This window comes from Anomaloglossus baeobatrachus, chromosome 3 (assembly GCF_048569485.1).
Source record: "Anomaloglossus baeobatrachus isolate aAnoBae1 chromosome 3, aAnoBae1.hap1, whole genome shotgun sequence".
Taxonomy (NCBI): Eukaryota; Metazoa; Chordata; class Amphibia; order Anura; family Aromobatidae; genus Anomaloglossus; species Anomaloglossus baeobatrachus.
Genome location: NC_134355.1, coordinates 228798790 through 228825699, shown reverse-complemented (window position 1 = coordinate 228825699; position 26910 = coordinate 228798790). Strand labels below are relative to the sequence as shown.

Here is a 26910-nt window from a genome sequence, read left to right as displayed (position 1 = left end):
TGCCGCGTCCTGATTAGCGGTCACCAGTGAGTAACTGGCAGTTTTTAATTGCAATGAGATGACACACAGTTAGGGTCACAGAGCTAGGGACCCCAATATAGAGATATGCCTTGACGAGGCCTTGGGGCTCAGTTACATTGATCAATGCGATTGCTAAATATCTCCTTTTTCCTAATAGTCATGGCAGGTATGCAATTCATTATTCACATGTTCAAATTAGCAAGTAGCATTTTTCATTGTATATTCCAATATTTGTCCATATGCTTGAGGCATTATACTATTATCTAAGTTTGATGTGCAGCCTTATCCGTATATATTATTGGCAGCTATGGGCTGCCAATAACTCCTTATTACCCCGATTTGCCAACGCACCAGGGTAAATCGGGAAGAGCCGGGTACAGTCCCAGAACTGTCGCATATAATGTATGCGGCAATTCTGGGCGGCTGTTGGCTGATATTGTTAGGCTGGGGGCTCCCCATAACGTGGAGCTCCCCATCCTGAGAATACCAGCCTTCAGCCGTATGGCTTTATCTGGCTGGTTTTAAAATTGGGGGGAACCGCACGCCGTTTTTTTTAATTATTTAATTATTTATTTCACTACACAGTATAGACACGCCCACCGGCTGCTGTGATTGGGTGCAGTGTGACACCTGTCACTCAGCGTGGGGGCGTGTCTCACTGTAACCAATCATAGGCGCCGGTGGGCGGGGAAAGCAGGGAATACCAGATTGTTTAATGGGCGGCCGGCTTTTTCAAAACAGTAAAAGCCGCCTCAGCAGTGTGAATGCCGTGCAGCGCCGGGGATCGGTGAGTATATGAGAGAGGGGGATAGACTGACATAGACAGAGAGAGAGGGACAGAGATAGTGACGGACTGACAGAGATTAGTGCATGACAGACATTGTGAGGCGCTTCAGAACGCAGCTTTTCAGCTGCACTCTGAAGCAGACCTTTTTTAAGCTGCGGTTCAGAGCGCACACCTGCGCACATAGCATCAGACACCAAAATCGTATGAGGGATGTCACATGTTTCAATTGACTAGTTTCGTACTACTAAACGTCCAATGTATGAGGAATAAACGACGTGTATGCGATCACCGTATTTTCGTTCAATATCGATCGCATGTAGGTTTCACACGCAAATACCTCACGAACGATGCCGGATGTGCGTCACTTACAACTTGACCCCGACGACGGATTGAAAGATTTATTGAAGTGTGTAAAGCAGGCTTTAAAGGTGTATCGTATTTCTAGTGTCAAATGCAGCCGAGTTAACAAAAATAGCCAAGTATCATCGAGTTGCAGTTGGTAGCATCACATTAACTAAAAGCTCAGACTAGGAAGAGTTTGTAGTTAGAAGGCGGCACTATGGACAGCTCCATAGGAATACTTTGTCCTACAGTAATGCACCCACACTTCACCATTACGTGCATTTTGTTCAAATCAAAGTGTATTGAAGTTATTATAGACAAAATATCAAGGGCCAATTATCCAAGAATTAATCATTGCAACCATACCATAAGAGAAAAAAATTCACATATAACATTTGTAGTCGGTACAACAGTTCTTGTGTCCGATGCACATAATATTAAAACACACTTGTTTTAATAGAAAAAAAGAGACAAATGAGAAAGCGAAAGAGGGAGGAATAATGTAGAAAGCTTAGAAGGTAAGAATGCATGAAAAATAAAGAGAAGAAAGTAAGAGAAGCCAAGGGAGATAGAATAGGTCCTGCATAGGGTGCCCGAACCCCAACCCGCCCCAACACCGATCCAACACAGTTATCCCGTGATTCAGAGTTCCAATTCCGAGGAGTCCCTAAATAGAACTCAGGGAGTCCACACGTCTAAAACTTTCGCCAAAGTCTGTTGCCTGACCTATTAGTTCTTCCATCCTGAAAATCTCATTGAGTTTTGCAACGAATTCGGATCTAGAAGGGGTCTTCGCCTGTTTCCATAATCTGGAGATCAGTCTCCGTGCAGCTGCCAAGAAGTGCCTGAGGATGTTCTTCTTGTATTTAGCAATGGAGAAATCACTCAGGGACAAAAGGGCAAGCTCAGGGGAAGCCCAGATTCCCATCCCGGAACCCTTGTTGAAGACGTTGAACACATCGTCCCAAAATTTCCTTATAGGGTGGCATTGCCACCAGGTGTGTATGTAAAAGCCCCTCTTGCGCAAACATCTTCAACAGGTATCGGGAGCTCCAGGAAACATGGCTCTACTAGTAGTCGGACACCTATACCATCGTATCAAAATTTTGTAACTTTTCTCCTAGGTCAGAGCACATGAAGAGGAGAGTTTGGTAAATAATAGAATCTTGGCACGGTCCTCCCCAGAAATAGGTCTCCCCAGGTCCTCCTCCCACTTAGAAAAGAAACGAAGCGGAGTCCCGTCTGCCGTTACACTATATAACCGTGAGACTGAATGGGCAGGGGGCACATCCCCTATGTAAAGTTGTTCGAATGATTTTGAGGGCGTGGCCTGGACGGCAATGTGAAGAGACGTGTTTGTGGAGCTCTCCTGCAAACTCCCTTGATAAATCCCTGAATACCGCTGTTATCACTGCCTCAGCCGGCTGTCAGGAAGATAAGGTGGTGAGGACTTATATGGAGTGAGTCTGGTGGATGCAGAGAGGTGCCATGGTCAGTCACAGGCAAAAAGATAATGGAGGCGGGAAAGTCCCCAGCTCTCAGGATGGTGCCATGATAAGGCAGGAAACTGAGAAAGTTAATGCAGCCTGTCAGGAGAGGATGCAGGTCGCGGCAAGGCTGGAGAAATTTGCCTGGACTTCAGAGAAATCACATCAGCATACAGATAACAGAGGTGAGGAGGGAGAAGACAATGCCAGCTCTGATGAGATGGGGGATGGTGAAAAGCAGCAAGATAAGACAGAAGTGGAGGAAGCACATAGTGCAGACCAGGCTCCAGAAAACCCCACTTTAAAGGACATTTTTGCAGTGGTGTCTTTTTGTAAAGAGGCTCTGACTTCCCTGACGAAGCAAGTTAAGGGATTACAGGCAGAGGTTGCTGACATTAAGAAAGACCTCAAGAAAGCAGATCTGAGAACAACGGCTGTAGAGGAGAGAGTGGGGATAACAGAGGATCATATTACAAAACTACAAAAGTCTGAAAAAACATTTGCACAGCAGATAGCTGAAATCATGGCAAAAAATGATGATTTAGAGAACCGCTCTAGAAGAAATAACATCCGAATTGTCGGCATCCCTGAGAAAGCGGAAGGAAGAAACCCCACTGAATATGTAGAAGACTGGCTCAGGGGGAAAATGGGTGCTAATGTCTTATCCAAGCTCTTTGCTGTGGAACGTGCACACAGAGTCCCGATGCAGCCACAACCAGCAGGCAGGGGCCCTCGCACTATGCTAGCCAAGCTCCTCAACTACAGAGACAGGGACACTATACTGCGAAAGGCAAGAGACATGGAGGATCTTATGATTGACGGCCAGAGAATTTCCATATACCCGGACTACTCCATTTCTGTTCAAAAGCTACGTATGACTTTTACAGGAGTAAAGAGGCGCCTGCGAGAGATGGGGGTGCAATACTCAATGATGTTCCCGGCAAAGCTAAGAGTGACGGCGTTGGAGCGGGTGCACTTTTTTACAACTCCAGAGGAAGCCATGCAGTGGTTGGACGCAAACGAAAAGCGGATCCGTTTGAAGGAATGAGCTGACTGTCTGAATCTGCAGTGTGTTGGAGAAGGCCGGCTGAGGCTCTACAACATCCTTAGGAGCTTACAGGGGACCCTTCTTGTTTTTTCTTTTTTTCTTTTTTTTTTTTTTCTCCTTCCCTTTGGGATTGAGGTAGTATGCAGGGGGAATGCGAAGGGTTTGATGTGAGCTTCGCAGGACATGGGGACTGCCTAATTTGGCGCGGTGGTGGTATTTACAAATTGAGATTCCAGTTTAATTACTGTTCGCCATTTTACTGTTATATTGGTCGAGTGGAATATGATTATACATAGAAAGGGGGGGAGTGGAGAATTGTTGGAAAAGGGACGAGTTTTAAAATGTGTCTAAGAGGGGAAGGCGAGGGAGGTAGGGGGGAATTTAGTAGGGATTATGGACCAGGTTTGGAAAACCCGATGCTTCACGGGAGTACTCGAAAACAGGAAGTGGTGGGGAGTAGGAGGGGAGGGGAGCAGGGGGGGAGGGGGGAAAGGGGTAGGGTAGAGGCAGCATGGGGAGATACTACAAGGTTTGATGGTTTTACTGGGTGGGATAATGGGGGATAGAATTAAGGTGTTGAGTTGGAATATTAGAGGGTTATCAGATAGGTCTAGGAGAGCGGCAATAATTAAATATGTTCAAGACCAGAACCCGTCAGTAATATGTCTACTAGAAACGCATCTAACAAAGGAGACAACACATGTTTTAAATAGGAGATGGGTGCAGAAGGCCTATCATTCCACCTTTTCCAACTATGCAAGGGGTGTATCACTGCTGATCCATAACTCTGTGCAATATGAAGAGATAGAAGTGTATGTGGATAAAGAGGGACAGTGTGTGGCCGTCAAGTGTAAAATATTTGGCAGACTCATGTGTATAGCTGCAATATATATACCACCTCCATATAAGTGCACCAAACTAAGGGAGATAAGGGAGTTCTCTGAGAAGGGGGGAGTAATCCCTTTTTTACTGGTGGGGGACTTCAATAATGTGATAGATCTGTACTGGGATAGGAGTAGTAGACCTCCAGGTATTCAGGATAGTTCTATGACTTCATTTGGCACTCTTATTGGGGAACTTGGAATGGTGGATGCCTGGCGAGTGAGGAATGGGAGGGTATCCTGCTTCTCTTGTTATTCGGCTTCGCATAACACTCTGTCCCGCATTGACATGGCTCTAGCTAGTGATCTGATGGATGCAATGATAAGTGACGTGCAATATCTGACAAGAGTGATTTCAGATCATAGCCCAATTCTAGTGTCCATACGACGGGGGACCCTGACAGGGGGAAGGAGGGGAGAGTGGAAGCTTCATCCAGCATGGATCCGTCATATTAATATGGGGAATATAGAACGGGATCTTGGGGATTTCTTTATCCACAACGAGGGTAGCACTGGTCCGCTGGTGGTATGGGATGCGATGAAGGCATACCTCAGGGGGCTCCTGTTCAGGGATATCTGTAAACGTAAAACACAGACGAGGCAGGATGAGAAAGATAGGCTGGAGGCCTTAGATAAGGCAGAGCTGGAAGCAATCCGGAGTACTACTACGGACGCGAAGCAAAATCTTAGGCAGGCTCATGAACAGGTTAATAAGATGCTTTTGGAGAAGGCGGTAAGGAAGCAGGCATTCCAAAAATTGCATTTTTATGAGGAGGGGGAAAAAGTTGGTCATCTATTATCGGTCATAGCTGCAGCTCAAAGGAGTAGTTCATTTGTGCATGGTATGGACACGGTGGAGGGGACACAGGTCACTGAGGTTGAGGAGATCCTTGGAGTCTTTAAAGATTTCTATCGCACGCTATATTCTTCTAGCGGAGAGATGAGGGTGGAAGAGGTGGACTCATTTCTTGAGCGAGGTGAGCTTCCGGTGTTGTCTGTGGCGGATAGAGATAAACTGGAGTCACCTATTACCATTGATGAACTGGAGGGCGCTCTGCATGGCATGAGCAATGACAAGGCACCGGGAGCAGATGGGCTACCAGTTGAAATTTATAAACAGTTAGAAGAAATCCTATTACCCAAACTATTGAAAGTCTTTGAGGTGGCGGAGGGGGAAGGTGTATTGCCTGAATCTATGAGAAGCAATAATAGTAGTAATTCCTAAGGAGGATAAAAATCCGAGGCTTCCAGACTCATATAGACCCATCTCGTTATTAACAGCGGACGTGAAGCTTCTGGCTAAGGTGTTGTCAAACCGGCTGACTGGAGTTATATCTAACCTAATCCATATGGACCAATCAGGGTTCATGGCCAATAGGTCGACAGCTGCTAATATCAGGAGATTGTACCTTAATCTACAGTTGCCGCCTGACAACCCTGGCCGGAGGGTGATCGCTTCGTTAGATGCCCAGAAAGCGTTCGATAGTGTTGAGTGGGGGTATCTGTGGAAAGTGTTGCAGCATATGGGTTTTGGCCCACGGTTTGTAAAGTGGGTGCAGCTGTTGTATAATAGGCCTACTGCTAAAGTTAGAGTTAACGGTATGACCTCCTCAGCGTTTGAGTTGCACCGGGGAACGAGGCAGGGCTGCCCACTATCGCCGCTCCTATTTGCTATTGCAATAGAGCCTCTGGCGGCGGCCATTAGGAAAACAAAGGAGATCCATGGATTTAAGTATGGGCATTTAGAGGAGAAAATAGCTCTTTATGCTGACGATTTATTACTTTTCTTGGGGGATCCATCAGCCTCATTGGATCATGCCATGCAGATAATAGAGAAATTTGGAGAAGTTTCGGGACTGACCATTAATTGGTCTAAATCGAGCCTCTTTAAGGTGGATGGGGAAGTAGCCTGGACAAATGAGGATACTGGGGCTAACAAATTGAAGAATGTGGACGAATTTAAATATCTAGGTATCCAGATATCTCTGCCAGTAGAAAAATACATACAGGTGAACTTATGGCCGCTCCTGAAAAAATTGAGAACCAAGGTGGATGCCTGGAACAAGCTACATTTGTCAGTTGTTGGAAGGGTTAATTTACTAAAGATGGTAGTAATGCCTAAACTCCTATACATACTGCACAATGCCCCTGTTTGTATTTCAAGGAAAAGATTTAAAGGGATAAACTCGCTGTTTAGGGACCTGGTGTGGGGTAAAAAGCAGCCTAGGGTGCGATTAGAGACTTTACAAAGGCCGAAGGATGAGGGGGGTCTAGCAATCCCAAATCCGGAATTGTATTATATAGCGGCGCAATGTCAACACCTCAGGGGTTGGTCTGATCGAGAGAAAGATGGGGGCATTAAAGAAGTACTGGAATACATAGTGGGTAGAAGTCCATTGGTGATGGGACTAGAGGATGGTGCGGTGGGGCTCCTGGGTAGAACATCTCCTACAATGGCACTTATAAATAAGACCTGGGATAGGCTGAAAAGGGTGAGAGGGGTGACCCGGTTAACTAAGTTTACACCTATCTGGGATAACAGTAATCTCCCGGAGATTCAGAAAATGGGGAATATTGAGGAGTGGAGACGCAGGGGGGTGATATACATGCATCAGATATTGGACGGAGGAATTGTGAAATCGTTCCCGCAGTTACAGAGTGAGTTTCAGTTACCGGCGTCCGGCTGGCTCCACTACAGACAATTAAAACATGCGATTGCAGCCCAAGCGGCTAAACAAAGTGTGGCCATACAGACTGACCTGGTACTGGAGTATGTGTGTAAGGGCGGAGGAAGCACTAAAGGGATCATTTCTGGCACGTATAAAGATATACTACATACCTTTCTGTTAGAATACCCAATTAAAACTAAATCTAAATGGGAGGAGGAAGTTGGGCCGATAACGGAGGAGGTGTGGGAGAGTATCCTGGAGTATGTCCCTAAACTTTCCATGAGCGAACCGGCCAGACTGTCTCACCTATACGTGATTCACCGGGTATATAGGTCTCCCTTACTGATGTTTAAAATGGGGTTGAAAAGGAATTCGGAGTGTCCAAGGTGTCAGGGATCTGACGCAGGTATTTTTCACATGATGTGGTCTTGTCCGAGACTGGTCTCCTTTTGGACTAAGGTTATCCACAAGATAGGAAGAACATATGGGTGTGTCCTCCCCAGGGAACCAGTGCTATGCCTATTGGGATATGTTGAGGAGCTTGGGGTGGAAAATACTATGAAAATTGTCATTGCTAGGCTGCTGTATGCGGCAAGAAAGCTAATCGTCAGGTCCTGGATTAAAAAAGACCCCCCGACCAGGGGAGAGTACATTAAAAGGGTGGAGTGTATTCTTCAGCTGGAACAGGGAGTGTATGAAAGAAGGGGGAATGTTAAAATGTTTGAGAAGCTCTGGTCTCCTTGGCTGCAATGCGAATAAGACGAGTGATGGACCAGTAAACTGATATGGGACGGGGATAGCCGTCTGAGACCTCTGATGTGTATGTTTTGTTTTATTTGTGTTACTAGTTGTTCCTCCTGCACAACGGGATGGTTGCTATACTACAGTTGAAGGGTATTATAAGTGTGTACTATATGGGATGTAGTATCGGGGAGAAGTGTTGCTGCCGGGGTGGGGGAGGGGGCGGGAGGGGGAGTTAAAGGGGTAATAGATGTGATAAATTTAATTTGGATGCCGATTTGTTATTCTGTTGTATGTACTCTGTTTTAATAAAAAAGTATCTGATTTAAAAAAAGTTGTTCGAATATCATGGGTGACCTAAAGATGTTATTACGAGGGAGTAGGGATTTGATATAACTTTACCTGTTCATATAAAAACCAGGTCCCTAACAGAATATCATATCTGGGATAAAGCTCTGCGTCACTGAATCACAGGTGCTCAGGAGAAAATTTTATATCAAATTTGGAGAGCGAACTCCGGCACACTGTATACCCCACAAGAATAAAAACCGGTTGCGTAATCAGGTATTTTTATGGATCAAAAAAATCTTGAAAACAGATGACACATGTATTTGTCCAAAAAGGTCGACGTTTCGGCCTTTGGGCCTTAATCAGACTGGACTATTATCACATGTAAGGCATAAGTTATCTGTTGGTATGTATATATTCGTAAGGAAAACGGACATGTATACGTTGGGAGAGGCCCTGCAAATGTGATATCTGTTGTATAGTTCTCTTCAGCAATTGCAATACTTAATTGTAGATATACAGAGCTTTATTCCACATATGGCCGTGATGTCATGTAGACTGTCTGGGATTAAATTGTATTCAAATCTCCTTATGTATTTATGTGGATATTGGGAAAAGGAACCATGCCTAAGGACACTAATGCAGTTAACAGCAGTAGTATGCTACCTCCGGCCGGACCGGGTGTGTGATATGATCCATGTGCTGTTCAGCGTGGAGCATGTCTGGTTGATCCCTACAGTGTGGCACTGTGTTAAATGTTAAAGTATTAAATCAGCAATTTGCCATTTTTTTTTTTTTTTCAACAAAATTTACAAAATCATTTTTTAGGGACATCACATTTGAAGTGACTTTGAGGGGCCTCGGTGACAGAAAACACCCAGAAGTGACAACATTCTAAAATCTGCACCCCTCATAATCTAACCCAAAAAGTTTATTAACCCTTCAGGTGCGTTACAGGACATAAAGCAATGTGGAATGAAAAAAAAAAAAAAAAAAATCATTTTACCTAAAAATGTTGCTCTAGCCCCAATTTATTCACTTTTAGAAGAAATAACACAACAAAATGGACCCCAAAATTTGCTACCCAATTTCTTCCGAGTGCGTTGATACCCTACATGTCATCAGAAATTTCTGTTTGGACAAATGGGAGGGCCCGGAACAGAAGGAGTAATATTTGTAATATTTGAATTTTGGAAAGAAAATTTGGCTGAAAAAAATTGCAGGTACCATGTTGCATTTGTAGGGCCCCTAATGTACCTATAAAGCAGATTTATGGTACTATATGGGGTTGATACCAGCTGAAATGTCACCTGGCATCAAGCCCAGAGGTTATGATGTCACGGTATCTAAACAGATACCCGACATCACTAACCCAGTCAGTAATAAAAAAAATAATATATAAATAAAAGACAAAAAATTTGAAAAAAATGCTCCCCAAGATATGCCCTCTTTTACCAATTTATTACGAAAAAAAAAAAATTCCAGTCCGCTGTAATCCATTTTGAAGGTCCCACGATGACTCTGGACCTTCCAGAATATGGGAGGGGGGGGGCGGGGGGCATGCTCAGAGAACTTATCCCTAATTTTCTGGAAGAGAATGCTCTCCATGTGAGCAGTGTGGATGCAGTAATCTGAGTGATAATACTGCACTCACACTGCATAGATCCAACAGAGGTTCCAGAATATGAGGGGCACTCTCAGAGAACCTATCTCCCATTTTCTAGAACAGCAGGCCCACCATGTGAAGAGTGTGGCTGCAGAAAGCTCAGTGTCCCTACTTGCAAGGAGCTGGGTGACAGCCGCTGTCTGCACTTGCGGCCGCCATCTATTCAGAAGGAGGAGGGATTGCATGGATTGGAGTAACAGCAGGTAACGGGGAAGACCGGGGGGTGATCTGGTAGAACCTGGGGACGACATTTCTGTCGCATGTGACAGGTCACATGCGACACAAATGAGGATGATGAATGCAGCAGGCGCGCTGGTCGTGCGTGCCATCTTGGACAATCGTGAGGGGGGTTGGGAGGGGCACTTTGGCAATACCGGGGGACCGGAGGGAACCCGGGGAGGAGATTTATCTCCCATGTGACCTGTTTGATCATGCCATGTGGGAGATAAATAATTTTTTACCGGCGCTGTCATTTACTATAACGTATATGGTGTATACCAATGATCACAAGACTGGGGACTGGGAAAAAACTGCCCGAATCGTGATCTCCAGGGTCTCAGCTACCCCCGGTAGCTGAAACCCCGGAGATTTTCCGACGCTGAGGGGCGCTATTCACTTTTTTCTGACAGCCGTTTTAAGACAGCGATCTGGCATAAGTACCCCATTCTATCGCCGTAGGGCAATTGTAAAGGGGTTAAGTCATCTGTAGGGGCACTGTGAATCCCAAGACTTCATTAGACAAGCATGATGGGGACTCTGAAGAAATAATTCTCACAACATGTAAAAAGATTTGCTTTATACATGACATGCTTGATGCATGAACACAAAGCTTACCTGGAAAGTGAGGTATCTTTACACCATCTAACTTGTAGGAAACACCTACTTTAATTTCTGAAAAAACATCCAAAATGTCAAGTTTTGTAAGCGCCAGCCTGTAACACAGAACCTATCATTAATCTAACATTCAAAACAATCTGGCAAACAATATACAGGTAAAATAATATGTCAAAACTTACGCTGTGAATCCATTGATCATGTGAGCAAATCTGAGCAAAACCAGATCCAACCATCCACATCGTCTCCTTCTTCCAGTAGTAACGCCAAACTCATGGCCTCGACTTTGGAGAATATCTCCGATATCCTAATGTAAAACATGTAAACATGTGTATATAAAAACAAATTCTTGTTGCCTTCCAAATTTCAAATCACTCTATAGTAATTAACAAAAAAAAAAAAAAATTGTCGTGCAACTATACAGCGGGTGAAGGCAGTGTGAAACAGGTCAGCAATTTCTAAGTAAATATATTTCTAAAGGAGCTATTCACATGACTTTTGCACCAGATGTTTAACAACTCATCCAATCTACAGAAGCAAAAAAAAAAAAGAAAATTATAGGAGTTTATAAAAATAATGTGTCCACTACTTCCACTACCTCATGCAGACTACAACTCAAAAATATCTACGGATCCGTGCTTTCCTTAACCAAGAATCAGCAAAAACATTAGTGCATGCCCTCATCATCTTCCGCCTCGACTACTGCAACCTCCTGCTCTCTGGCCTCCCTTCCAACACTCTTGCACCCCTCTAATCTATCTTAAACTCTGTGGCCAGCTTAATCCACCTCTCCCATAGCTATTCCCCAGCGTCGCCACTCTGCCAATCCCTTCACTGGCGTCCCATCGCCCAACGACTCCAGTTCAAAAAATTAACCATGACATACAAAGCCATCCACAACCTGTCTCCTCCCTACATCTGTGACCTAGTCTCCCGGTACCTACCTGCACGCAACCTCAGATCCTCACAAGATCTCCTTCTCTACTCCTCTCTTATCTCCTCTTCCCACAATCGAGTACAAGATTTCTCCTGTGCTTCCCCCATACTCTGGAACGCTCTACCTCAGCATATCAGACTCTCCCCTACCGTGGAAAGCTTCAAGAGGAACCTCAAGACCCACCTCTTCCAACAAGCCTACAACCTACAATAGCCCTCAGTCCAGTAGACCACTGCACAACCAGCTCTGTCCTCACCTATTGTACCATCACCCGTTCCCTGTAGACTGTGAGCCCTAGCGGGCAGGGTCCTCTCTCCTCCTATACCAGTCTATTTTGTACTTTTAATAATTGTTGTATGTATACCCTCTTTCACTTGTAAAGCGCCATGGAATAAATGGCGCTATAATAATAATAAATAATGATAATAATACTTAAACATTGAGGACCTTTTCTTAGGATAGGTAATCAATGACTGATCGTCCGGGTTCGGCACCAGCTGTTTTCAGAGAGGTCGGTGGTAGCAGGTGGCTGGAAATGCTCAATTCCGGAGCTGCTCTGCCTTTTGATAGTGGCTGGTGTGGAGACACTGGGCTCAGTGGGTGCTCTCGTCCACTAAAACCCGCCGCCTTTAGAAAGACAGCGTGGCTCAGGGCTCATCCCAATTGAACACCGGCCTCCTTAACCGTGGGCGTAACACTACTCCGACAACACAGGGTGAGGGAACCACAATAATTAGACTTTATTGGATCCCCAAACAATTAACGGCACATAACACATAACCAGCAAAACACACAAATGTAACAGGCAACAGAGTTTCACCCTTCCGCTGGCTCACCAGGGATTAGAATGTCCATGCCTCAGAGGTTCCAGGGCCGCTTACTCCAATCCAGCAGCACCCCTCTTTCGGCGGGCACCCACCGAGAAAGGAATAGCGCCAGATTTAGGAAGCTGTGTGAGGTCTGTAAAGTCTGTAGCCAGGTGACCGGATTGTCCCAACCTGAGTGTCCTCCTTAGGTAGTCCTGATATGATGTTACAATCCTGGCAGCCGGAGTCGAAATCCCTAGGCTGTGGATATGGTCTCCAACCGGAACCGGAGTCCCTAGATTGAAGCCATAAGATATCCTCTAGTCAGCTCCAAAGAGCTTACACTGGATCCATCAGCATCCATCAACAACCTGGTGGCTTAGGGCTGGTTCACACTAAGCGACAGCGACAACGAGGTCGCTGTTACGTCACCATTTTCTGTGACGTAACAGCGACCTTGTAAGTCGCTGTTATGATCGCTGCTTAGCTGTCAAACACAGAAGCCGAAGCAGCGATCATAACCGCGAGAGCAGAGAGCCGCGCACACTGCTTAGCGCTGGCTCCCCGCTCTCCTAGCTACAGTACACATCGGGTTAATTAACCCGATGTGTACTGCAGCTACATGTGCAGAGAGCCGGCAGCACAGGCAGCGTGAGAGCTGCGGAGGCTGGTAACTAAGGTAAATATCGGGTAACCACCTTGGTTACCCGATGTTTACCCTGGTTACAGCTTACCGCAGGCTGCCAGATGCTGGCTCCTGCTCCCTGCTCGCTTCATTTCGTCGCTCTCTCGCTGTCACACACAGCGATCTGTGTGTCACAGCGGGAGAGCGCCTTTGAAGAAAACTAACCAGGGCTGTGTGTAACGAGCAGCGATCTCGCAGCAGGGGCCAGATCGCTGCTCAGTGTCACATACAGCGAAATCGCTAATGAGGTCACTGTTGCGTCACCGAAACCGTGCCGTAGCAGCGATTTCGGTAGCGATCTCGCTATGTGTGAAGCACCCCTTAAACAAGTCCCTTTTATAGCCACAGCCTTCCACTTAGATACACTGCGTCTTCATCGATTGGTTGGACAAGAGCGCCTCTCCCATTGGATGAATCTCAAGCTGCATGGACAATGTTCATCCAAATGAGGTCTACAGAAAGACTGAGGGTATACATGTAGTCTGGGAGTCACCGACTAGACAATGGCTACTAAGGTAATCACATTAGATTAGCAATACACAACTACATTACAATGAATGCTCCGAAGGGTCTGGTCCCAAACAATAGTTAAGCAAACATGAGTTACCACACAGTAGAACAATACGTCTGGCTGAATGTTAAGAAACTTTAACCCATGAGAGTCCATGTCGTCACATTCCTCCCCCTTCTTAATATTAGCCAGACATGATAGGCTTCCAATCATCCTTCTCCACTTGACGGCATTGTCCTTTTTAATGGTGAGGTCAGCAACAGAGGCTCGCATCTATACACCTCCCCCTGATTACCTCCCCCAAGTTGAGCAGCCATATTGTGGACAAGCACTAAGGTAGGGTCCATGAGTTGGGCCTGCACAAATCTCCCACTATCAATCCTCCCCCAGTCAATAGCCACAGTGTGGTTAGGCTTACTCACGGTTCTTGGCTCAGAAGTGGATGATGGAGACCGGGAATGCAAACCATCTCTGGAAAAGATGTTAGAAAGATCCACATCAGGGTCCTGCTTGGCTTGGAGGTGGGTGATGGCTGCTTCAAACTGACTGGATAGTCCTTGTCCTAGGTCATTCTCCAAAATGACTGGTGTGAGCAGGTAATTCACAAGCCCCACTTTCACTTCCCTTTGAGTGGTATCCGAAACAACAGGCTTGGTGGGGCCATCTATGAACCCCACTTCAACTTCCTCCTGGCTAGTCCCCGAAACAACAGGTATGGGGAGGCTGTCCATAAACTCCATATGGACCTCTTCCTGGTCAGACCCCAAGGTAACTGGTGTGGGGACGGTGTCCATAAGCTCCACATCAGCCTTGCTCTGATTAGTCTCCACAATGACAGGTGTGGGGAGGCTGTTCACAATCCCCACATCAATCACTTCCTGGTTGGTCCCCAAAATACCAGGTGTGGGGAGGCTGTCCACAAGCTCCACCTCGACCTCTCCCTGGTCAGTCCTTAGGTCCAACTGCACACATGCCAGAGGAATGTCTGAGCGCTGGCCCTCAGCCAGGGAGATGGATAATTGGGAATATGGTACAGGGTCTTCTGGGGAAACAGTAACTGGGCTTACCAGGGTAATGGAGGAACCAGTGTCTCGTAGTCCCTGGCTCTTGACCGGCTGAGCTGGTAGATGGGCTCCAAGCATGCGGCCTCGGTTTTGGAGACAATCTTTATCTATAGGTCCATGGCGCCCACATGTATAACAGCGCCATAGATTGGGCGAGTCACAGGCCCTGTTTGTAGTCCTTTGTTTTGGCGCAGCTTCTGCTGGGTAGTGGGACCATCTTTCTCGACCGGCTGGTATTAGCAGTACTGCAGCTGGAATCCCATAAACATATTCCAGAACATAAGCCCTCTTCTCTTGAGGATCTAGGCCCCAATGCATCCAACAACGCTGTGGCTTGGGCCATTTTGGACAAAGTTGATTCCCGATTGTCACTAGATCCATGATGTGGCACATAGTTTAAATCCTCTGGGTCAATATCGGCGGGATCCTCATCGTCCTCTGCATCATTCTGGGCATCCCAACGGACTAATTTCTGGATCAAGTCTGACCGAGTCTCAGCGTTCCAGTAGATAATCTTTCGCCTCTGGCACAGATCCTGTAGCATCCATTTACTGCAGCGGTCGTAACTCCTCTCTTGTCCTTGTCCCATGGCTGAGCTGGTGGGGTTGGACATGGCAGCGTCCGAAACCTGAATGCCTCCCCTATGGCCTGCTGGGTATGCTTATGTGCCTCCCTGGTTGTTGAGCCCTGGACGGTGTCCACGAACACCAGTCCGCTGCAGCTCCCCTGTGTAAACCAGGCTGAGTAGTATCCCACCGCTGCCACCAATTGTGGAGACACGGGGCTCAGTGGGTGCTCTCGTCCACTAAAACCCGCCGCCTTTAGAAAGACAGCGTGGCTCAGGGCTCATTCCAACTGAACGCCGGCCTCCTTAACCGTGGGCGTAACACTACTCAGACAACACAGGGTGAGGGAACCACAATAATTAGACTTTATTGGATCCCCAAAATATTAACGGCACATAACACATAACCAGCAAAACACACAAATGTAACAGGCAACAGAGTCTCACCCTTCCGCTGGCTCACCAGGGATTTAGAATGTCCATGCCTCAGAGCTTCCAGGGCCGCTTACTCCAATCCAACAGCACCCCGCTTTTGGCGGGCACCCACCGAGAAAGGAATAGCGCCAGATTTAGGAAGCTGTGTGAGGTCTGTAAAGTCTGTAGCCAGGTGACCGGATTGTCCCAACCTGAGTGTCCTCCTTAGGTAGTCCTGATATGATGTTACAATCCTGGCAGCCAGAGTCGAAATCCCTAGGCTGTGGATATGGTCTCCAACCGGAACCGGAGTCCCTAGATTGAAGCCATAAGATATCCTGATCCTCTAGTCAGCTCCAAAGAGCTTAGACTGGATCCATCAGCATCCATCAACCACCTGGTGACTTAAAGAAGTCCCTTTTATAGCCACAGCCTTCCACTTAGATACACTGCGTCCTCATCGATTGGTTGGACAAGAGCGCCTCTCCCATTGGATGAATCTCAAGCTGCATGGACAATGTTCATCCAAATGATGTCTACAGAAAGACTGAGGGTATACATGTAGTCTGGGAGTCACCGACTAGACAATGGCTACTAAGGTAATCACATTAGATTAGCAATACACAACTACATTACAATGAATGCTCCGAAGGGTCTGGTCCCAAACAATAGTTAAGCAAACATGAGTTACCACACAGTAGAACAATACGTCTGGCTGAATGTTAAGAAACTTTAACCCATGAGAGTCCATGTCGTCACAGCTGGAACTGGAAATCTGCCTGCTATTGATTTGAATAGGAGGTGGATGTGCAGAACCCGGCTGCAGCCACTATCAGTAGAAGCAGCAGCTCCGGAACGGAAGATTTCCAGTCATCTGCTGCAGTCACCAGCTGATCAGAAATAGATGACCTATCTTAAGGATAGGGCATCAATGTTTAAGTAGTGCACAACCTCTAAGTTATGTGAAATAAGAAAGGATACAGGAAAAAAAGTACTAAACAGATGAAGAAAAATGTGCAAAAACCCAAGGAAAGTCATGACTCCTGCTGAAATCTCTCAGTAATTAGAAAGCAATCCTGCCACTTAGAGAAAAATAATACCAGCTGGTTCAACTGACAGCCTATAAAAAGGTGTCTCATTACTAAGGTACCACACAAGAAATCTCTCATGATGGGTAAATCAGTGACCTGTCTTAAGACGTTTGCAACTTTATTATTGAAAAACATATTCATGGCATTGTTACAGAAGAATTTCTAAAATACTGAAGGTTCCAGTGAGCACTGATGGGGCCATAATCTGGAAGTAGAATGAACATCATTTCACCATAAACCAGCTGAGACCAGGTGCTCCTCACAAGATTTCAGACCAAGGAGTGAAAAGAATTATCCGAATAGTTGTCCAAGAGCCAAGAACCACATGTGGATGTGGAAAACTAAAGAAAGATCCAGAATCAGTAGGTACAATAGTTTCAAAGAAAACAATAAGTAATGCACTCAACCTCCATAGCCTATATGCATGCTCAACAGGCAACTTTCCATTGCTGAACAAAAAGCACGATAGAGGGCGTTAAAGTTTGCTCAACAACAGTTAGACAAGCCTATGAAACACTAGGTACAATTGTTCCAGAAAAAAAAAAAAAAAAAAAAGTAGTGCACGCAACCTCAGGCCAAAAGGCACTGCATATAAACCTAAACCACCATACCAAAAGTGAAATCTGGGGGTAGGACCAGGGCTGTGGAGTCAGTAAGCAAAGCTCCAACGACTCAATTTCCCTGATTCCGACTTTAACTCCACGACTCCCTCATACATTTCCTCCCAAACTTTAAGATCCTGGCTGATGCCTTGAGATGTTGCTTCAGTATTGCTACATAATATTCTTTCCTCATGAAGCCATCTATTTTGTAAAGTGCACCAGTCCCTCATGCAACAAAACAACCCCACAACACAATGCTGCGTCCCCCATGTTTCACAGTTGGGATGGTGTTCTTAGGCTTCAAAGCTTCTTAATTTTTCCGCCAACTATAACGATGGTTATTATGGCCAAACCGTTCAATTTTAGTTTAGTCAGACCACAAAATGTCTCCAAAAATTAAGGTCTTTGTTCCTGTGTGCATTTGCAATCATGAATCTGACTTTAGGTTTCTTTTGGAGTAATGGATTCTTCCTGGTAGAGTGGCCTTTCAGCCCATATTGATACAGTACTCGTTTCACTGAGATTATGACAGTCTTACAAGCTTCTGCCAGCATCTTCACAAGCTCTATTGCACTTGTTCGTGGGTTAATTTGCATATGTCTGACCAAAGCACGTACATCTCTGGTACACAGAACCAGTCTCCTTCATATTCTTTTTTATACTTGCGTATAATTGTACAGATGAACGAGGCACCTTCAGGTATCTGGAAATCGCGCCAAAGAATGAACCAGACTTGTGCAAGTCCACAATTCTCTTCCTGAGAACTTGGCTGATTTCTTTTGACTTTCCCATAACGCTACACAAAGCAGCAGTGTGTTTCAGGTGCGCATCCAAATACATCCAGAGGTGTTTGTGTGTAATTAACGCAGATGTTGTCAATAAACCCATCACAAGTTTCCAAAGACATGACCTCATCATATGAGCGGTCTCATATTGTTTAAAGGAATAGTACTCTTCGTGTTTGAAAACTCTTGACTTTGCAGAAAGGAATAAAAATGCCTTAAAAAATTCGCTCTAATTACTTTGGCATTTGGCAAATATAAATGTGACGCCCCAGGGCTGTGGAGCATTCGGGTCCCGGGCTTGTGGTGCGCAGTGGGGTTAGTCGTGGTCGCGGCCCGGTACCGTGGCCTTTGGGGTGCTGTCTCCTCAGGAAAGAAAGGGGGTTTTTTGGCAAAATAAAAGAAAAGGGAAAAATAAAAGAAAATAATAAGTTCTTGACTACGTCACTTGCGGTGTGCAGCCAGGTTATTTGGGGTCGCCGCCGCAGGTTTCTGCTGGGGCTGATGGAGTGATGCAGCCTGGATATTTGGAGCCCTCCACAAGCAGGGACAAGCCCCAGCAGTGAATGATAGGGATAGTAGTGGGGAACCATCTGTGTGAGTGCACGGCCGTTAAGGAAACAGTCCACACCAGTATTGCAGTTTCAACTTGCCTTGTTTACTTTGGTACTTGAACCCGCGGGTGCTGGTTCCAGGTGCACCCGCTCCCCTTGTTCTCCGTGCCAGCTGTAACCCTGGGATGGCTGTCCTCCATGCACACTCGTGGTTGTTGGACTCCCGTAGCCTGGAGCTACTTGGGAGTCCCTTTTCTTTCCTTGGCCCTAATGCAGGCAGCCTGGACTATTTAAGGGATTCAGTCCCCAGTCCCCTCTTTGCTGCTTGTGCTTCAGGCTTTTTTGGTTGGTGATGGACCATGGAGATCTTCTCGCTCGGCAGAGTTAACAGCTGACCATAAAGTGTCCCACTGTCCTAGGGTCTGCACCCCGCCTTGTGCTGAGTCCTGTGAGCCTTGGTTCCAGACTTCCACAGGCCTCCCATGTTTCCTGGAGTTTTGCACTTCCACAGGTAACCCACGGTGCCTGGAGTCCTGGTTCCGTACTCCACTCCTTTTACAGCTCTTCATTGTCTCTACAGGTCCCTTTCTGTACTTTGCTCTCTCCTTTACTTCCTCACAACTCACTCTCTGCTCCCTCAACTTAACGGAACTCACTACTTCCTGCCAGCTTCCCAACTGACCACTGGCTCTTCCCCCTCACTGGGTCTCTCCCTACAGGCTGGGTGGCTACATCCAATCAGTGCCCTCCCTTTGTACCTGTTAATAGTCAGTCTCCCAGGTTAGTGTCGGGGATGTGTATGTGGCCTGAAGGTGCTGGTGTACTTACTGGCATGGATATTCTGGGGTTTGGGTTTCCACTGATTACATTTGTGACACCTGGTACCGCAGAGGTGCTACACAAATAATTTTGGTTTCTAATGGATCTAAAAATGTGAAAGGTTTATTCTGATTTCATGTCAGACAGTGAGAAAAACATGCAGATGTGTCTTTTTAGATAGTGTGTGTAAACCTCTGGTTTCAACTGAACATGACTCGTGGTTTGTGATAAATTTACTGTAGTAAAAGAAGGATTTTTGTGTACTCACCGTAAAATCTCTTTCTCTGAGTCTTCATTGGGGGACACAGGACCATGGGTTATGCTGCTGTCACTAGGAGGCTGACACTAAGTAGACAGAAAAAGTTAGCTCCTCCCCAGCAGTATACACCCCGAGCCGGAGGCGGACTCAATCAGTTTAGTGCACAAGCAGTAGGAGGAGAACCAAACAACCCTAGATAAGTCAAGGTAAAAACTATAACCAATTAGACGTGCGACCAGTGGCCTGGGAATATGGCCACTGAGGCAACAGACAGGTAATATGTAACAAAAAGACACAAGCAGGGTGGGTGCTGTGTCCCCCAATGAAGACTCAGAGAAAGATTTTACGGTGAGTACACAAAAATCCTTATTTCTCCATCGTTTCATTGGGGGACACAGGACCATGGGACGTCCAAAAGCAGTCCCTGGGTGGGAAGAGAACCATCACCGGAGATAGGCAGGAAACCACTTCCTCCTGTCGGGCTTGACCCAGACCTACAAACACCTACCTTGATACAGGTGTGCTACTGCCACTCGTAAACGTTACGTCAAGACTGGCCTCTGCCAAAGCTTGGGTGTGAACCTGGTAGAAACTAGTAAAGGTATGCCGACTAGACCAGGTGGCGGCCCGGCGGACATGGTCGGTCGACGTCTGAAGTCCAATCATCCAAGAGGCTCCCCTTGGAAGGTAGAATGCGGCGGAGGTCTGCCCTTCATGCGATAGGCTTTACATATGGCGGAATGGATCCATGTGGCAATCGTGGCCCTGGGCGCCGGCATGCGCCTCCTGGAATCGGGTGAAAGGATGAACTGACTGTCGGTGTAAACCGAAAAGTGCGGTCCTGAAGACAAACGACTGAGGGCCCGTACCAGCTCAGGAACGAACTAGGCCCTTTTCAGGCTGAGAGAAGAGACTAGGACCGAACCCGAAACCCAATCTCCTTATCTGGAAGGAAGACGAGCTGCCTTGGACCGAAAAGGAGGGTTGTGGCCGGAGCACCCCCCTTGTCCTGCTGGAGGACCCGGAAAAAAGGGGGGAAAAAACGACAAGAGAGGGCTGTCCGCCCTGATGCCCTTTGTAAAAAAGAGATGGCCAGGAGGAGCCCACCTATCCAAACAGGTGGGAGCAGAAAGCACTCTGAAAAGGTCCAAACCGGGAGCCTTGAAGCGAACCCATCGCTAGAGTAAGGTCCCACGTTTCTAGTGGACGGTGATGCCACCGAGCCAGATGGACGCTTCTCTGCGTGAAACCCTTGATCGTGGGACGAGAAGTGATAAGTCTCTGAAACCGAAATGACCGCGTCGACACCTGGCCTTTAGAGGGATGCGCGAGAAAGCCGCATCCAGATCTGACTGCAAGCATGGCAGCAGTGCAGGAAGGGAGAGAGGGAGAGAGAGAAGAGAAGATGTGCTCCTCACACCCCGGAGGAGCTCTTCACGTGTGGTAATAAATCTTCGAGGGAACCGGTTTCCCGGACTCCATCCTTGTCTGCATCCTTCTTGCCAACCGGCCTGTGCGAGCTAGTACCCGGGATCCGCTAGTAAGGCCGTCAAACTTAGGACTTCTGAGTCCTGGTGGAAGAGAGGGCCCCGACACGGAAGAACTGGACGGTCTGGAAGGCGCCACGGGGCATCTGCGAGGAGTTGAGTGAGTTTTGTGAACTATGCTCGCCTGGGCCACTCCTGCCCCACCTTCTGCCTTGGTCCATCTTGAGAACCCTCGAGATCATGGGAAGATGCCCGAGAGCTTGAACTGGGGCCTCACGACCGGGCGAGGGCGTCGTCACCTAGTCCAGAGAAGGGGGCACCCTCGATGCGCCGTTGACTTGAAAGCTAGATCGGGAGGCCAATAGGTCCACGACTGGAGGTCTTCCTTCGCCGGAGATCTGGCTGATGACTTCCCTGATGAGGAGTCATTTGCCTAAGCGAGGCCCGAGAAAAAACGGCCGTCCAAACGTCCACGGTAGGGATGTGCACTGCCGAGATTAGAGAGTGACGAGATCCGGCCCAGAGCAAGATCTTCTTGACCTCTTCCCTTGTCATGACACTCCCTGCGCCTCCCTGGTGGATGATGCACGCCACCGCTGTGGCATGGTCCGACTGGAACCTGACTGGGCAACCTCGTCCCAGTGAAGAAATCGTAACCGGGCTAACCGGATGGCTCTGATTCCCAGAATGTTGACGGGGAGACAACACTCTAGGGGTGTCCCACGGGACCATGCTGTGGGATGGTGGAATAGCATACCCTAGCATAGGAGACTGGTGACGGTTGATACTGTCCTCCAGAGAATAAGGAGAGGGGACCTTCCCAAGGGACGGTTGCGAAGACTGGTCCACTAGGAAAGGATTGGCGGGTCCCCAGGGTAGACGGAACCTACCTGTCTCCGTTCTTCAGTGGGGTCCGCTGGTAGGCCAAGGATGAAACCTGGCAAGTGTACCGCCGCTATCACCGCCACCAACAGCCGAGGACTCGCATACCGAACCCGACTCGGTGCAGGGAAGAAAACTACTCCTGCGTGAAGAGTAACTTCCCTTGGACGGACTCGAATACCGTGCCTAAAGGGATGATCTATCGGGCCGGGGTCTGATAGGACTCCATCCGGTAGCTCAGCTACCCTAGTAGCGAAAAGTGACGATCACGGTTTAAACCTCAAGACGAGGGTCCTTGGAGGAAGAAGTCTGGACCACCAGGTCGTTTATGGGTGGAGTGAACCTAGCAGCCCTGTAGAGTAGGATGTGCAGGGACAGCCACCCTGATCCCTGCAAGCGCTCTTAAAAAACTGGAATGGTCCGCTGCAATGCAAGGCGGAGGGACTGTTGGAGGGATAGAGGCGCCCTGACTGTTGCGGAACGAACGGACAGGAACCTAGCGGTGAGGCGACGATCCTGAGTGTCTGGGCCGATGCTGGGAAAGAGATGTGCTCTTTCCTCACGTAGGCTAGGGGAGAGATGTACTCTTCCCTCACGTAGCCTAGGGGATCCACTGGACTAGCCTATCTCCGAAGGGACGGTCACCTAAGGGTGGAAGGGAAGTCAGCGACTCCTTAGATGTCGCCTCCGCGTTCCAGATCCTGAGTCAGAGGTCTCGACGGGTGGTCACACTGCTGCTATAGGCTCAGGCCGTGCAGCTGGCAGACGCCAGGGCTGTGATGAGAAGGTACTCACCGAAGATGTCAACCAGTTCTGAATTGGCAGAGAAGGAACGTAGTCCGCTGCGTAGGGTGTCCGTGGAGTCCCTGAGAGACGTCACGTTAGGGATGATAAGCCAGGCGGAACCCTGGCGGGTCGATCACAGGGGGGCATGCTCCTTCTCTCCGGAGCCCTTTGGAGAAGGGATAATGACAATAACAAGACTTACCGCTGGTAAACGTCGTGTCTAGTTGTTGTCTGTGATGATGCAGTAACTCGGCGAACTACTGGATGTCCACTGAATACATCATGGGTCCGCCAGAAAAGTCTTAAAGGAGACCTGTGTGCTCAGAGAGGAGAAGAGGACTATCCGTGCTCTTATGGTCTGACTCACCATTTCTACCAGGCTATTCGTCATGCGCCGAACATCGGGCGCCTGCTCGGAATCCAGCAGAGGTGGTACGCCTGGGTCATCACCAGAGAGGTCGGAAGGCTTCCGGTGGAGCGGTAGTGAAGCTCTGAGAACTCTATATACTAATCCTATTGAGATGTGTATCTCTGATGCAAACCAAGAGCCCGAATAAGTACTTGTAAGAGTTAATATATATATCTACATATATTGTAATAAACTCAGCCCATGATAAAAAAAAAACAAAAAAAAAACCAAAACCACTATTGTTAAATGAACGTGGCTAATTTGGGTCTATTTTCCCTGATATGAGGGTTGCTGCAGCCTCAGCAACCCGCAGAGCAGGGGTCTGCCATAATCCCTCTTTTTTTATTTATTTATTTTTTTTTTTAAAATGGACGCTGAGGAGGCTGGAGGCGGGCCGAGGAGAGCGGGAAAAATCATCCACCGCCCCCCCTGTGATGCCTGGAGCTGGGCGGAGACGGAGCGGCCAATAGCGCTGCGGCGGGAGGCGGGCCTGGGACAGGGCCGAAGCCGGGACCTAAATTTTGAAGCCGCCGGCGCAGGGGAAGGTAGAGACCGGCGGTCCTACCTGCGAAAACGGCGGCGCAGCAGTGATGTTGGGATGCCGGCCGGGAGCCCTGCGTGCGTGCCGGTGCACTCCGCCGCCCGATGGGACGTGGCCAGGGCGCCCGGCGACTAGGCCCAGACCGGGGCCTAAATTTTGCAGCCGCCCGATGGAGAAGGTAGGAGAGGGTGTCCTACCTGATCAGCGGCGTCGCATCTGTCCAGTGTGCAGGCCCTGCACATATGCCTGTGTGCTCCGCACACCGAAGGAATGGTTGCGGGCACCAGGGAAAAGAATGAGGAAGGCAGGGAGGTGGACGCCGGTGGGGGGTGGGAGCCCCTCTGAGATGTAGCAGCGCTGCGGGCCCCATCATAAATCCTGATGTGCTGCGGAGGTCCAGTCCCTATTGCCGAGCCCCTTGCACCCTTTGGGGTGATACCGCAGTGTGAATAGGGGGTGCCCAGGAAGGTTCTGCCCCGCGTGCCACCCCGGGAGTAGTACCACGGAAATGGACGGGGGAGAGGGCCCGACGTCTCAAGCCTCTGCGACCCTGGGGAGTGGTACCCACAGGGCTGCGAAAGGATGAGTGAAGAAAAATAACGATACCTGTGGAAACAGAGAGGTACAGGGATGAGAGCGAAGAGCGTCGCCGAGAAAAAATGAAAAAAATACGCAAAAAAATCAAGTGGCTGAAGGGGGCCCTGCCGGCCCACATCAGCCTCCTACGACACTAAGCAAAAACTGATAGAGTCCGCCTCCGGCTCGGGGTGTATACTGCTGGGGAGGAGCTAACTTTTTCTGTATACTTAGTGTCAGCCTCCTAGTGACAGCAGCATAACCCATGGTCCTGTGTCCCCCAATGAAACGATAGAGAAATGGTGACAGCACTACTTATATCATGTAGCTGAAGTGCAGCACAGGTTCGTCTCAAGTAAAAGCAGATTCTTTGATCTGGCATAGGACATTTATAGGACATTCCAAAACTTTCCTAAATTCTTATGAAAAAATAATTTATTTTATGATTCAGAGTTGGTTCATTTTATACAGACTCTGACTCCACCAAAATGGACACGGACGCCACAACTCAGACGCCAGCTGTTTATTAGCATATGGCAGTGTCAAACTTCTGATTGAAAGGAGGATGAATGGCTAAATGTACCAAGATATTCTTGATAAAAATCTGCTGCCATCTATAGGATGATGAAGAGGAAATGAGGGTGGACATTTCAGGATGACAATGATCACAAACACAGCCAGAGTTCATAGAAAAGCCTGAAATTTCAGGATTTTAACAGTGTTGTGTGTGTGGAAGAATGGGCCAAAATCATAAGTTGACAATGCATGCGACTAGTTTTGCCATACAGGGGACGCCTTGAAGCGGAAATTTCAGTAAGTGTGTTCAATACTTTTCCCTACGTCATTTCTCATTATTACATAATCAATAAAGTTCATGTCAATAGCACCTTTATAAATATATTTACTTAGTAAATAAAGCAGGTGAAATATGTATTGGAACACATCAATAATTTTCTATTACATACAACTGACAACTTACATTACTTTGCTCAGTCGGAAAGGCACCAATACCAACTCGAGTAGTGTAAGCTTTTACTACTCCATAGACTTCCCCAATGCTTTGAGGTGGAATGCCAAGGCCTGTACAAACTCCTCCAACAGTGCAATTTGAAGAGGTCACAAATGGATAGGTACCTGCAAGTTTAACAAAATCGAGGTTATATTTAAAAATCCAATTTCCACTACAAAATTGTGCAGGTTTAAACCTAAAATGTATTTTCAGCTAGTAAAGGGCTGTCAACGCCCAAATGCTAAAATGTATCTGATATATTATGCAAAATTTCAATCATTATAATCTTAAATAAAAAATATATATATATATTTTGCTATTATATTTTTGTAATGCATGTCCTAGATGTGGTTTTCACCAAAATTTATAGTAGATTTGTAGCTATATGTGGAAATTTTCTGTCGCGTGTGAATGTACTATTATAGTGACATGGATGGTAATGCTTACACTACAAGAAAGTGAGTGAAATTCCAGAGGTCTGAAAGCAGATATCCTTCTCCGCTCAAGAGTGATGGTCACCCTATTTAGCTTCTTACAGGCGGACTGCTTTAAAGATCTGCTCCATTACAAAACAGTTGAAATAACTTGCAGACTGAGCTTAAAGGGGTAGTGCTACAACAATGTGATGAGCTCCTAAACAGATAACACTACGCTATTAATATGGCTTTCTCTGCTTGTACCCCCTCCAGGTCACACTGAAGAGGCGGCCAATGTGACAGCAACAAACAAGAAAACAATTTTTTTTATCGTTTTAAACATTTTCTGCGAACATTTTGGTCATGTTCATGCTGAGTATTTGGAGAGTTTTTTACATTAGTATTTGTAAGACAAAACTAGGAGTGGAGCAATCAGGGAAAAGTATAATAGAGACACGGGCACCACTTCGGTATTATCACCCACTCGCACGTGGCCTTATACTTTTAGCACACAACAGTCCCTTCTATTTAACCCCTATTTACTCACGTACTGTGCTTTAAGGCTATATTGTTGAAATTGTCTTTTTAAACCTTAATTTTTTTTTTTTCTTGCTGAAACGTGGCATAAGGCACACGTGAAAATAAAAAGCTAAAACCCAGTTATATTGTCATTTCATTTCTATAAAACAATTTTACCAGTGTAACCCTACTTCGGGTTAGAAGAGGAATGTAAATAATTTGAGGTGTTTGTCTCTCCTGGAGGTGGGGAGCAGCAGGAGGACATGCTGTGAGCACAGGTGTGCTATGGAAGAAGAAGCTGTCTGCCCTAGGTGCATAAAGAAGTGAGCTTTGTCTTTGGCACTGTGGATGCAGAGCACAGCAGTCGATGACTACCCATCTGCACTGCTGCACTCTATGTAGGCATAACAGCAACTGAAAAGAAAAAGCAGC

The 26910-nt window shown here is 47.1% G+C and overlaps 1 protein-coding gene across 1 annotated transcript in view; it reads right to left on the bottom strand.

The window, feature by feature from the left end:
* LOC142296314 (adenylosuccinate synthetase isozyme 2) overlaps positions 1-26910 on the bottom strand; it is a 354349-nt gene that overhangs the window by 83524 nt on the left and 243915 nt on the right. The window contains exons 9-11 of the mRNA XM_075339753.1: positions 25514-25668; positions 10947-11071; positions 10765-10862 (exon numbers count right to left, since the gene is read on the bottom strand). Coding sequence (XP_075195868.1) covers positions 10765-10862; positions 10947-11071; positions 25514-25668 — 378 coding nt within the window. The remainder of the gene's footprint in view (positions 1-10764; positions 10863-10946; positions 11072-25513; positions 25669-26910) is intronic.